The sequence below is a fragment of the Dipodomys merriami genome, unplaced genomic scaffold (assembly GCF_024711535.1).
Source record: "Dipodomys merriami isolate MVZ:Mamm:240054 unplaced genomic scaffold, mDipMer1.0.p SCAF_68, whole genome shotgun sequence".
Lineage (NCBI taxonomy): Eukaryota > Metazoa > Chordata > Mammalia > Rodentia > Heteromyidae > Dipodomys > Dipodomys merriami.
The window spans coordinates 4,350,617-4,364,643 of NW_027206268.1; the positions used below are offsets into that span (position 1 = coordinate 4,350,617).

At 43.0% G+C, this 14,027-nt stretch overlaps 1 protein-coding gene across 9 annotated transcripts in view; it reads right to left on the reverse strand.

Moving 5' to 3' along the window:
* Nmnat3 (nicotinamide nucleotide adenylyltransferase 3) overlaps positions 1 to 14,027 on the reverse strand; it is a 62,143-nt gene that overhangs the window by 26,069 nt on the left and 22,047 nt on the right. For 8 of the 9 annotated variants that reach the window (XM_070005518.1, XM_070005510.1, XM_070005516.1 and 5 more), the window contains one exon: positions 11,678 to 11,829. In XM_070005518.1, coding sequence (XP_069861619.1) covers positions 11,678 to 11,786 — 109 coding nt within the window. In that variant the 5' untranslated portion in view covers positions 11,787 to 11,829. Of the gene's footprint in view, positions 1 to 9,219; positions 9,426 to 11,677; positions 11,830 to 14,027 lie in introns of those variants that run through there. The other variant, XM_070005517.1, reaches the window with a different exon arrangement.

The window sequence follows — 14,027 nt, forward strand, 5'->3', positions numbered from 1 at the left end:
TGAATAGCTGTGAGACCTCCTATTTACTGTTCCATTCCGTGTTCTGCTCTGCAGCAAACACCCATCACTTTTGAAGGCCACCACATGCCAAGATTGCAGAAACCTGGGGTAGACAGAAAAGCAGATTTTGGAATCCTGCTGCCCCTAAGTAGAGTTTTGGCCTTTGGAACCACAGTGAGCCACTGGAAGTGTGATTACCCACTCTTCCTCTTCAGCCCTCAGTCCTTGCTGTTCTTCTGTCTGCCCTCGATTTCCTTTGCTTCTGTCTGTGTCATGTCTTTCTTTCAATCAACACCTACCCATTACCCATCTCCCTCTGCTCTCCAGAATTTTTCAGGTGCTGGGCTTTGTCAGTATGAGGTTTCTCTTTATTTCCAAAATATCTCGCTTTCTTTGTGTGCAACTTTGTAAAGGCTTGGCCAAGTAAACAACAGAGCAGCAATATTTCATGGCATCAAAAGTTTCCTTCTGGGTCTGAAAGACTTTCTGGTTCCCTCCCTTTAATTGTATTGAAAGGACAATTTTTAAAAATCTTCAGAACAACTGAAGCTTGATGACTTCCTGATTCTGCACTAATATCTTTGCCCATTTTTTGATACATTTTCAATTTACCTTCATGGTAATTTACACTCAAGGAAACTGTCCAAGATCTGCCAGGGGATTCAATAAAAAAGGTCATGGAGTTAAATGCTGTGGTGAAACACTGGGCTTAATTTTATGGATGAAATTTAAACTGCTTAGCTACCTTCTTTTGCATTATTCGTGTTAAGACTAATGATTATTCAGAGATGGGAAGGGGATCACAAAAACCAAGAAGCCATTTTCCTAATTCTTTAATATATATCTGGTGGGGTGATGGCTTGCTACCCTCAAGGTTAAAGACATTGAGTTAGAGAAGAGATCTGAATGACCCACCAGTCAACTTGCCCACTCAGGTTGCTCCCCAAACTGGCAAGAACCAAAGCCTGAAACAGGAATTTGCTCCAAAACCAATAATGGGTAGAACGACCCAAAGAGGACAATGTGGTTTCTTGTTTGTTTTTGGTTTTTTTTGCCAGTCGTAGGGCTTGAACTCAGAACTTGGGACACTGTCCTTGGGCTTCTTTCTGCTTAACGCTAGCACTCTACCACTTGAGCCACAGCACCAATTCTGACTTTTGAGTAATTAATTGGAGATAGGAATCTCAAAAGGACTTTTCTGCCCCAACTGGCCTCAAACCGCGATCTTCAGATTTCAGCCTCCTGAGTAGCTAAGATTACAGGTGTGAGCTACTGGCGCCTGGCTCGAGGCATCTTTTGCTCTATCATTTGAGCCACAGAACCACTTCTGGCCTTTTCTGAATAGTTTATTGGAGATGAGAGTGTCTCACAGACTTTCTTGCTGAGGCTGGTTTGAAACCATGATCCTCAGATCGGTGCCAGGTCCGAAGGTCACAATGTTTTAACATCAGTTCTTCTGCAGTTTTCAAAGGGAAGTCTGCACTGATCTCACTGGTTTTTTTTTTTTTTAAAGTACATCCTAAAAAAAAAGTTCGGGCTGGGAAGGTGGCTCAGTGGTAGAGTGCTTGCTTTGCATGCCTGAAGCCCTGGGTTCGATTCCTCAGCACCACATAAGCAAAAAGAAAAAAGCTGGAAGTGGCACTGTGGCTCAAGTGGTTAGAGTGCTAGCCTTGAGCTGAAGAGCTGAGGGACAGCACCCAGGCCCAGAGTTCAGGCCCCACTACAGACCCCCCCCCCCAAAAAAAAAACTGCATCCTGCTGGGCACTGTGGCTCACATCTGTAATCTTAGCTAATTAGGAGGCTCAAAGTTCAAAGCTGGCCTGGACAGGAAAACCCACGAGACTCTTATCTCCAAATAGTTACCAAAAAAGCCATAAGTGGCGCTGTGGTTCAAGTGGTAGAGCACTAGCCTTGAGCAAAAGAGCTCAGGGACAGCAGCCAGGCCCTGAGTTCAAGCCCTAGGACCAATACCTTCCCCAAAAGAAAAAAAAAAGTGCATGCATCTTCCAGACTGCACCCAAGCCTGCTCCCTGGCAATAAGACTAGTTTTTTTTCCCAGGCGATTCTTACTGCTAGTAGACAACTACAGATTGGCATTAACTATAGAGAGATTATTCTGTTCAGCCATCCAAGGTTATTTTGTTAACCCAGTCCTAGGCACCAAAGTAAACAAGGGCCACTTTCCTACAACAGCTAAATTACCAGTTTTTATAAGTATGGAATAAAAGAATACAGGTTTCTTAGGTTATACATACTGTGTAGAGTTAGTTCAATTTCATTTCTGAGGTTTGCTTCTTCTAATAATGCCTTTAATTTACATGTCTAAAATATTCCTCGGTCAACTCTGCTTGGGCAAATTTAAGATGATCTTTTGCACTTGCAATGTAAACAATCCAAACTCACCCAAAGCCATCCATTCTTACCAAATACTTGCAAATTAGTCCCTACAGGGAAATGCTTTTTAAAATTTTTTTCTTCTAGGGTTTATTTCCCCTTTTACTTCAAGTATTGTGAGTATTTCTCTAACAGATCTGTACCATTTTTTCTAACAAAAAAGGGGTCAGTGACCCAATATGCTTGAGGAATACTGGGGCAGATAAAACAAAGCAGAATTTTACTGCCGAAGGCAGATCCTCTGAGAGTCCCTGACACGTGGGGACGTATACCAACTCTCCAAGGACGTGACGTACGTACCAGGATTAGCTAGCTCTAGTTTGGCTTTTATGGATCCTTCTGTTGGATGAGCATTCGGAGGACCATGCTTTGTGAAACACTGGGCACCAGGAGCAGATGACATCTGGGGATCATGAGATGCTAAAGTATTTTTACAGCTTAAACACAAACTTCTTGCCCTGGTCATCCAGGTTTAGCTACCTGATCACCAATACTGCAAGCGTCAACTGACCATCAGGGCCGCTGGCCAGCACGATCTCCATTGTTGCTATCACAATAACAGGAGCACTTCAATTGTACTATGACCTCTGAGACCATTAGCATGATGTACACCAGCAACAGCACCCACCAACTTCCCCTCGGTGGGCTGCCTGCAACATACCACCACTACCACCTCTAACATCACTGCTGTCAGCATCACCTCTATGAGTAGCCAGGAGTGAGGCCCTTGTTAGCACTGTCATCATCATCTTCATCTCCATATTTATTTCTATAACTATCCACCCCCCAGGTACACATACAAAATTGTGTTCATACTTAAACCTATCATTCCAAATCCAAAGTAAAGAGAGTTTACTCTGGCCTCTCCTCCTTTTTTTCAATAGTAGAAAAACAGCAGCAGCAGCAGCAGCAGCAACAACAACAAAACGAACCTGGCGCTGACATCCACAATTATTTCCTCATTTGCTTGACCTTAGGATTATATGAGGTAATTTTAACTACCCTTTGCTCACTGAGGACAATACTAGTGTCTAGGGGCTTTGCAATAGACACATGACTCCAGTCATGTTGCTGCTTTCAATGTCCTGAGGTTGTTCTTTCTCCTCCTTCTGCCTTTGGATGGTTACGTGAGGCTCATCTGTTACTGGTGGTATTTCTTCTTGAGTTCCCCATGGCGTCCTGGTAGGCTTTAATTATATATTTAGTTTTTCTGGTATGTTTCTACATTGTGAGAGTAAGAGCTATAAAAAGAGACACACACTCAAGACAGAGGCTCACTGCTGATCCTAGTTTCTAATTCCTTCCCCATCCCCCATCCCCTTCACTTCTCACTCATCCCTGCAAGTTACCAATCTCATTAGTTTATAAAATTTATTCTTAAATGATTTTGTCCTTTCAAATTTATTTTCCCCATAATTATCAGTAACTCATAAATTTCCCCAAGGTCTAACTGTGTCTCGACAACCTCATCTTTAGGAATATTTATACAGCCACATCTATTCAATTCGTTTTAATTAATGCCCTTTGTGCTGCTGGGAATTCTACTTCATCGACTGTCTTCCGTGATGCTGGCCTGGCTTTTCTGAATGCTCTTTGCATGGGTTCTCTTAATGGTCTGCTTGGCAGAGGAGCCAAATGCTAGTCCCTGACTCTGGATGACCATCACTTTCCATTTGGAAGGCAGAGATGGTTAGCAGCCCTGGCATATCAGCCCTGGAGCTGTCTCCACAGGGAGCGAAGCGATTGGTGTGATTAGTTGGCCCAACGGTAATAGCTAAAGCCCGGGGTGACAAACAGAACTGGATGCCCAAGAGAAGGGGCATCCCTTGGCATGGCAGGTGGACAAACAAAACTGTCTCTGCATGCCTGAGACAGAGTTTGCCAAGCCCTTGCAGGACACGCTTCCTCCCCAGATTTCAACATTCTTATTCCTGTGACATGGAATTGTTGTCATTCACCCCACTCCAGAGTTGTGTACAGGACATGAAGTGGCTGTTTGAAAATCCCTGGCATGGAGGAGGTTCGGTGAAGAACTCACGCTTGCATTAATAAAATATGTTGTTTCAGTTTTTGTGGGTTTTTAAAAATGCTAATTTTAATTTGGGGGGAACTATTGATTTATATAGTTGTATGGAAAAAAATCCATCAAGTGATCCCACATATCCTTTACCGAGCTACTCCCAATGGTAACATCTTACAATGATTTCGGTATCCTAGATTTGGATAATTATTAGATAATTGCTAAAATCTAACCAGTGGGCTTGATATTCTAGATATTGAGAGAACTCATAGATCTTGCTTACATTTCAGCAGTTTTATCTGTACCCATTTAACACATTTTTGTGTGTGTATACACAGAGTATGTGAGTGTGTCTCACTTGTATGAAATTTCATCACATCTGGATTTTTCACGTCACCAGCATTGTCAAAACATACATGCTAGCGGGGCGCTGGTGGCTCATGCCAGTCAGCCTAGCTACTCAGGAGGCTGAGATCTGAGGATCATGATTCAAAGCTAGCCCGGGGAAGGAAAGTCCATGAGATTCTTTTTTTTTTTTTTTTTAATAAATTGTCACTGAACCTTTATTGTTTCCTGTGTATTTCTTTTTTTTTTTTTAGTGCCACTTCCAGCTTTTTTCTTTTTGGTTATGTGGTGCTGAGGAATTGAACCCAGGGCCTCCAGCATGCAAGGCAAGAGCTCTACCACTGAGCCACCTTCCCAGCCCAGTCCATGAGATTCTTATCTCCAACTGACCTCCAGAAAACCAGAAGTGGCATGTGGCTCAAGTCATAGAGAGCTTGCCTTAAACTGTAGAGCTCAGGGACAGTGCTCAGGCCCAGGATTCAAAACCCATGACCGACAATAAAACCAAAAAGATATGCATGCTTTCAGCATACCACTTGTACTGCTCCTTAGAGTCTACACCATTTTCTGTCCTCTTGCCACAATCTCATCCCAAACACATCATGACTAGCAATTTCCTTACATAATTGAGTAATTTCAAGAACATTATCTAAGTGGGATCATCTGCCCTGTGACCATTTAGGCTTGGCATGTGTGTGTGCGTGCATACCAATTCTGGGACTTGAACTCAAAGCCTGGGTGTTGTCCCTGAACTTTTTTGCTCCAAGGCTAGTGCTCTACCACTCTGAGCCACAGCAATACATCTGCCTTTTTTGATAGTTAATTGGGGGGAAGAGTCTCATGGACTTTCCAGGCTGGCTTCCAACCTTTATCCTCAGATCTCAGCCTCCTAAGTAGGTAGGATTATAGGCATGAGCCACAGGTACCCAGCTTAAGCTTGGCATTTTTGACTCAGAATTACTCTCTAGAGATTCTCCTCAAGTTGCTGCAGAAAATCTGTTCATGATTTTTTTTTTTATTGCCGGGGAACATTGTACGCACAGATATATTCAGCCTTTGAAGGACATCTGGGTAGCTTATAGTTTGGGGCTATTAAAAATAGTGGGGTTTGGGGGCATTGTTATGAATGGAGCTACAATGAACACTTTGGTACTGGATTTTGAACATGATTTCATTTCTCTAGGATAAAGGCCCATGGTATAATGGCTGGGCCCATAGGTTTAGTTTCTTAAGAAGTTGCCAATGTCATTTGCAGGGAAATGGATGGAGCTAGAAGGAATCATGTTGAGCGAGGTAAGACAAGAACGAAGAGACAAACGGTACATGGTCTCCCTGATAAGTGGATGCTAAATCCAAAATGTTAGGTGATATGACAAAACTAACAGGACTTAAGAAACAAAGAACTCCCACTCATCTGGTTGAACCACTACCAAATATCCCCATGCTGCTGATCACATATATGGTATATAACATGTGAGCACCGTTATATATTACAGACTGTGATAGACAATTTGCTCCAGGAAAGTTAGAATGAACTTGTGACTTTAAATGAGCATCATTATTCCACAATACTGTGAATTTCTGGAAATTATGTAATCACTTAATCACAATCAAAAAAAAAAAAAAAAGAACCTCGGGGAAGGGAGGGAGGGACGGGATGGTAGGGGGAAAACAATGGAGGGGGTAACAATGTTCAAGAGGAAGTGTACTCATTACCTCACTCATGTAACTATAACCCTCTGTATAGTATCTTTACAATAAAAAAATTAAAAAAAAGAAGTAGGGGAGGGAATGAGGGAGAGTGATATAAAGGATGAGTCTTATCAAAGTACATTGTAAGCAAATGTGGAAATGTCAAAATGAAACCCTCCTGTATGAATAACACATGCTAATACAAATGTAAAAAAAAAAGAAAAAAAAAAGAAGTTGCCAATGTGTGTTCTGTGCCATGTTAGCCCCTATTTTCAGTCGTGAGGACATCCCTGAAGTTTATGGTGTTATCCTCATTTGTTATTGTAGCACTTTGGGTGGTATGTAGTTATGTCTGTCTTACTGTGGGTTTTAAATTGCATGCCTCTGCTGGTTAATGTTGTTAAATATCCTTTCATGTGCTTATTTGCTACCTGTAAATCCTTCAATGAACTGTCTCTTTGTGTCTTTTGTCCATTTCTTTGTTGAATTGAGTGTTTTTTGTTTTATCAGCTGTGGGGCTTGAACTCAGGGACTGGGTGTCTTTGAGCTCTTTTGCTCAACTTTAGCACTCTACCTCTTTGAACCACAGCTCTACTTCCCGTTTTCTGGCTGCTAATTGGAGATAAGAGTCTCATGGACTTCCCTGCCTGGACTGGCTTTGAGCTTTGATTCTCAGCTCTCAGCCTCCTAAGTAGCTAAGATTACAGGCTTGAGTCACCAGCACCCAGCTTTGACTGTATTTTTATGGTTCAGTTTGAGCATTCTTTTTAGATTCCAGATACTTTGGATTATGTAGTTTATAACAACTTTTTTTTTTGAGGACCAAGAGTGAAACTAAATGAGCAAAGTATAAAACAAGACCATGGAAATGTTTCAGCTGTACTTGGTTGTAGAAAAGGGGTGAAGGTAAAGAAAGAGGAAAGGGATGGGGATCTCTCAAAGCTCATGAAGGCAATGGTTCCCCCTTGGCACAGCTTGGGGCAGTGAAGGCCAGGTGCAGGGACGGAACATTCACCAAGGAAACTGACTCTTCCCAGACCCTTCCCAGATTTGACTCATCGGAATCATGTCTCCAGTCAGAAAGAGAAGGGTAAGAAAAACACTGATTTTTTTTTTTTAATGAAGGGAAAAGAGCCCTCATTTCTATTTCCTGGGGTTCATTTCGATAAATATTATTTTATATGATCAGCCTTTGTGTTCCTCTCCTAAGAATGATTTTTTTTATTAAGTCAGAGAAGCACCTCTTTTTTGAAATAATGGAACACATGTAATCTCTAATCTTTGAGGCCTCTCACAGGCTAAGGGAAAAATATCTTGGTTTGAAACAACTGCTGGAATAATCCAACATTCTTACAAGTATCTTCTTCAGGAGAAAAAAATCTTTTAAATTAGAAATGTAAAATTGACCATTTTTCCCCCCAAACTAAGCTGTAGCACTGCCTATGAATATATATTAAAATCACCCTATTTGACAAATAAAGGTCTGTGTGAGCTCAAAAACGTATGCAATATTTACTCATGCTATCTTGGTTTCTCTGAAAGCCCAGAAGGAACAGAACTGGGGGCTCCTCTCTGCCTTAAGTGGAATTATTACAGCTTAATTTCACCCCCGATCTCAGATCATACTGTACCACTATATCAGGGTTCATTTAATTCTCTCCCTACTGTTTGAGAGAGAATTAAAACTAAAAATCACAGGGGTAGTGCCAAAGTGCCACACTTCACTTCACCCTGGACACCCATCAGACATCCTTATCGAACATAGAAAATTGCTGGTGTAAATGGTATCACAATAAATATGCTTCCCGTTAACATGCAGGTCACAGAGAGGAAAAAAAAACCAGGAGTCATAAAATACCTTAATCCTTCTCAAGGTTGTCCAAAGAGAGTGGGGGCCAGGGGATGGGGAAGGGGGAGAAAGGACAGGGCTTTGGACTAGGCTGTTTATCTTTATGATGCAATTTAATCTGGGATGCCACAAGCATGTGGAGGGTAAGGAAGATCGTTAGGAAGTAACATCATAAACCAATATGCATAGATATGAGAATATTATGGTAACCTGCTAGTCTTTGCTAGCACTGACTTGGGGCCTACTCAAAATGTAAGAGAAGAGGCCAAATATCTCTTGTATATATTGCAAGGGCTGGACACTCTGTGTATATCATCTTATTTAAGTCTTAAAGAAAATAATCTTGTAAGCTTAGGAAGTAGTCTTGTGAGACAACTGAGGAGATACAAGCTGGAAGGATGGAGTGAGCTGCTCAAGGTCACATACCAGGTTTGACTCTAGGGCTGACTGCTAAGCCAGACCTCCTTCTGTGACCCAAAGGTCCCAGACAGGAGTGATTCCTTTGAAGTCTGTTGTGCATTCTTTAGTAGGTTTCAACACTAAGAGAAGAAGACAGAAGAGAAATCCCAGGACCCAGGAACAACCAGGCCAGGGCTGAGTTTGGCTATGCAGCAAGCCACAGTGGGGTCTTCCAGGCAGAAGTTTCCTGCAGCCTACCCCTGGTCACAAGAGAGGCAGATGACTTCCATGTCTATTCCATGCGTCTGGAAAATTAACATTCTCTATGTAGGCATCTGTTAAGTTGCCATAATAAAAGCATAAAGAATGGATTCTGGAATCCATAGTTTGGAACTCTGAATTCGAACCAGAACAAAATTAAGGAAGCGCCTGAAACTGATTACTTTGTGAGCTCTCAGAAAAAAAAGTGATGGCATCTCACAGTAGTTGGAGTTCACAAGGAATAAATCGTGTCCTTACTTGTGAGTTTCCAGGCATGCAGGAAAACAACAGCCATGACTGCAAAAGTTGATCCAGGCATTTGACAGGGTCTTCCCTTGGACTCTATGTCAAATCACCCCATTCTTCACACTGGTTACATCGGAACTGTTCTCTTATCACTTAGGTAATTTCAGGGGGCTCGGATTAATGTCTGCCCCTATTGGGAACACAGGGGGATGCATCTGTTCCCGTGTGCCCTTCTATTTAGCACAGCACTGACATACATAGAAGACAGATGATAGATAGAACATAGAACACAGATCTCAACAAGAGATCTGTTGAATGAATGGAGGCAGTATGGCATGGTTGGTTATGAGGGAGACAGGCTCTACCACCTCCCTGTGTGTGACCTCACTGAATTTTGACCTCATTTATAAAACAGGTACTGGTGACTCACAACTGTAATCCTAGCTACTCCAAAGGCTGAAGTCTGAGGATTGAGTTTCAAAGCTGGCCCTGGCAGAAAAGTCTGTTAAGACTCTTATCTACAATTAACCACCAGAAAACGGGAAGTGGAGCTGTGACTCAAAGTGGTAGAGCACTAGCTTTAAGCAAAAAGAACTCAGGGATGCAAAGAGACAGGTTCCACAACCAACAAAAGCAAAAAACAAGGCACCTTATAGGGCTGTTAGAAGAGTAACCAAGGCACTTCTTCCCATACACACTGGTGAATAGTTAGAAGGGTAGGACTGTATGTTAAGTAAACAAACAGGTGCTAACTAGTTGTTAAAGGATAAGTATTAATTAAACTGACATTTGATTTAGGAAAAAAAAATGCAAGTGGATTGTTGCTGAAATATAGGCCAATTATATTGATCAGAAACCATCCACATAACAGAAATCAGGATCTAAATTTAATTCAGCCTCCATCCTGTAAGTCTGTGCCTATGTGTTGGGCAAACAACCATTTACAACTGGGACTATGTCCAATATCTTAAGAGAAATAAAGCTTGAATTCTTAATAAAGTCAATACACGCTTTAGGTTTGTCTGAAGCTATTGACTAGTCATATGTTAGGCTGAATAATTTCCATCAAAAATCGGTAAACAAGAACAACAGCAAAAAAAAAAAACCCAACAAATCAAGTTTTAAAAGCCACAAGATGTTCACTACACAAACTCATCCAGCCTAAAGAATTCCACTTGGAAAAGCCATAGGGCACAGGATGCAAGGCAAGAATATACTTACAGGCAAAAGGACATACTACACATAGCTCATATGATACTGCTCATTTGGCCAGCTGTATCTTAATTAATATATATTGGTTGTCTTTTAAAATTATCTTTGAGTAGTTGTACAAAGGGGTTTCAATTCAACATGGAGTCTGTGAGTATAATACGTCTTATCAATGTCACCCATCAATATTACTTCCATCATTTCTCCATCTCTCCCCAACCCACTCATACCCTTGATTTTCCTAGTTTCATTTTCACAAATACACATGTTTGGATTTTTAGACATTCCTTTGCAAGTGCTCATTCTTTACCAGTTAGAGACATTCATTTCTGTTCTTTTCAATAATGAAATGTTGCATAAGAAAACATTTTCTTTAAAATGCACTGGGTGCCGGTGGCTCATGCCTGTCATCCTAGCTACTCAGGAGGCTGAGAGGTAAGCATTGCATTTTCAAAGCCAGCTGGGGCAGGAAAGTCCGTGAAACTCTTATATCCACTAAACTACTCAGGAAAATCCAGACGTGGTACTGTGACTCAAGTGGTAAAACTAGCCTTGAACAAAATAGTTCAGTGGTAGTGCCAAGGCCCAGAGTTTCAAGCCCACTTACTGGCATCAAAAAACGTTTATGAATATATTCAACATATATGAACACATAAGAAGTAAATCTTTTCATCTGTATCTGATACAGACATATAAATGACTTACAATCTTTGGAGACACATGTGCAGATTCTGAATGCCATTTCACTCCTTTAATACGGAAATAGAAAGCCAAAGAGATAGAATACTCCTTGGTCAGATATTTATCATAGATCACATATGTTAGGCTAAGTCATGCCGTCTATACCAGAAATGCTAAGGAGATTCATTAGTAACGGTCTAGGATATACTCTTCAAAAGGAGCACATGTTAAAACCCATTAGAGAATGCTTGTTGACCTTCTGAAGAACAGCCAAGGAGCTCAAAGGCACTTGATTCACTGGACCACACAGGTCCATGCAGAGAGCACCAGGAAGGAAGCCCCCATGGAGGCCCAGTGTCTTTTCAGCATTTGTGAAAGGTGAGTGGGGTGGAGGGACACAGAGACATGTTCACCGTGGTGGCCAGACATGAACTACGCACACCCTGTAGTAAGTGTATGCCCCACGTGCTGTGGTGAATGAATCAGATGAGCAGTTTTACTAATGGTGACAAGGACAGCAGCCAGCATAACCCTGCACAGCCCGCCTGTCAATTCTGCTGAGCTGGGGCCCCTGACTGACCTGTTTGGTGCAGGTGATCTCTGGCCACTTCAAACAAGCGCAGGTGCATGTTGGTGATCGGGTTGAAGGAGCCACAGGCCAGAAGCACCACGGGGATCTGGCTCTTCATCTTCTCAGGGACGTTCACGCCTGTGGCAGTGGCCACCCTGCCTCTATGGGAACAAGCACACAGGTCAGTGAGCTGGCAGCAAGACAAGTGTCCAGATCAGGGTCTAAACCGGCACAAGCTATCACCTTACCTGCTCAACTGCTTGAGTCATACTCCATGAGATTCCCCCATGGCCTTTGGCTTTATGTTTCCATACAAGCTGATCATCCCTCCAACCTGAACCCTATCAGCTCATCCCAGTCTGTTAAGACCCAGTTCAGATGATCACATCATTATTTATACTATATGCTGAATGCCTGCTAGGGGCCAGTTATCAGTGAGGGATGCAGCTGTCTTTAAGTCCCAGAAGTCTGACTTTAGCAGTATAAACAAACATGCCCATTTGTTTCTCACATGACCACGGGTCTACAAGTATGCAGCTGATGGTATTAGAGCAGGAGCTCAACATCTGCCTGCAATTCTTTTGGCTTTTTCCCTCATGGTTTTAAGATTGTTGCTGGAGTGGTGGCCATTGTGACCTCAATCAAAGCAAGCCAAAAGAGCAAGGAGCTGTCTTTCCTAATCAGAACCCAAGTGTCTTTTCAGAATCCCCTGTAGATATTGTTTCTGTCTCATGGGCTAGAACAAAATTGGTCTGAGGTTCATTCTAGCCCCAAGAATATGTGTGTGCACAGGCATGTATTTACCCTCACAGACTCTCTGGTGGGAAGCAGAAAGGATCCCACAGAGCTGGGTGACATCTGTTGGGTTGCTGATAAGTGCAGAAGGCCACTAGCTTTTCTGACTTTCTGACCCCCTGGCATGGGTCAGGTGACATTTACCATTAGTAAATTACATGTCACAGTAATGACAAAATGTGCTCATGTATGCGTCTTATGCATTGGTCAGCTGGATTTCACCTCCAAGCACAAAGGCTGGTCCAAAATAGACTACACTCTATACAGACTAGCACAGAGCACTGACTGGGAGCACTGGACAGGAGACCTGCTCCCTGGTGGTGGGAAGGCCAACTGCCCTTCCCAAACACATAAAGAGTTGGTCTGTTCTGGCTCTATGTGGAGCAACACAAGGAAGAAGAAAATCAGTAGGCACAGTGTAGGTTCTCCAGGCTTTCTCTGTGGGAACAGGCACACCCCCTGCAGTGTGCAAAGAAAGCAGACTTCAAGCTGCTGCCATCAGTGGCAGTGGCTTTGCAGGGAGTGGGGGAAGAGGGTGAAGTGGTTTAATGAGATGTTATTTACAAAGTGCGCTGAGCTTGTTTGGGAGAGCAGCCTCCTGATGAGGTATTTGAAGAAGACGGCTGGTTGTTGTTTTTGTTTTTGTTTTTCTCACACCTATTCTGAAGCCTGTCAATATTTCATTTCATTCTTACAAAATATACAATTTGTGAGCCATTATAACACATAACTACAGCATTTCACGACACCTGGGGTTCTGATTCATTCCCCCCCCTCCTCCCGAATTTCCAGAAACTGTAAACTTCATTTGCTTAAGAGGCGATATCAATGGTGATGAGGGCTGATGCTGAGGAGAGACAAGGACCTGGGCCTCTCTGCCTTTTCTTTCCGTGCCTGTGACAGCCTGAGCCACACTGCTCTGTGTCCTTGCACTATCCTGGCCATATCCCAGGCTGGAGAACCCAGCAAGTACACAGGACCAGGCTCAGTAATGGGATCAGAACATCCACTAAGACCCATCCAAGCCAGCCTAGAGAAATACAATGCTCTGGTAGAAACAGACAGGCTCCAGAGGCAAACCAGCTTCTGGCTTGAGCACATACCTCACTAGCCACAAGGCAAATGCAGGTAATATGAGACCCATCTACTTTCTCATCCAGTGATATGTAGCGGGACCAGTAAGCGGAGGAGATGGGTCCCACCCCAGGCTGCTGTGTCAATAAGCCGGTAATGGAGGCCCACAGAGTGAACAATAATCACTACTGAGGATTTAAAATGGTGAGAATTCCGTCTCAGAATCTATCATTAAGCTAGATTCTGCCTCTGGCCTCGGCTCCCTCTCCAGTTGGGTCAGCCCAGACAGCATTTTCATCCTGCTAGCCAAATGGTACCACTCTGCTCCTGCCAGTGCCACCAAGGCCTCCAAGAAGGCCCTTGTCACCCTGCATCCCTGGACAGTTACGCCGTGTCCCCTCCCTGCCCTGCTACTCCTGCACCTGTGACATGTCATCATTGCCTTCTGACTGGCCCTGGAACTGCCACCGCCTTTTCCTCCTGTGGCTCT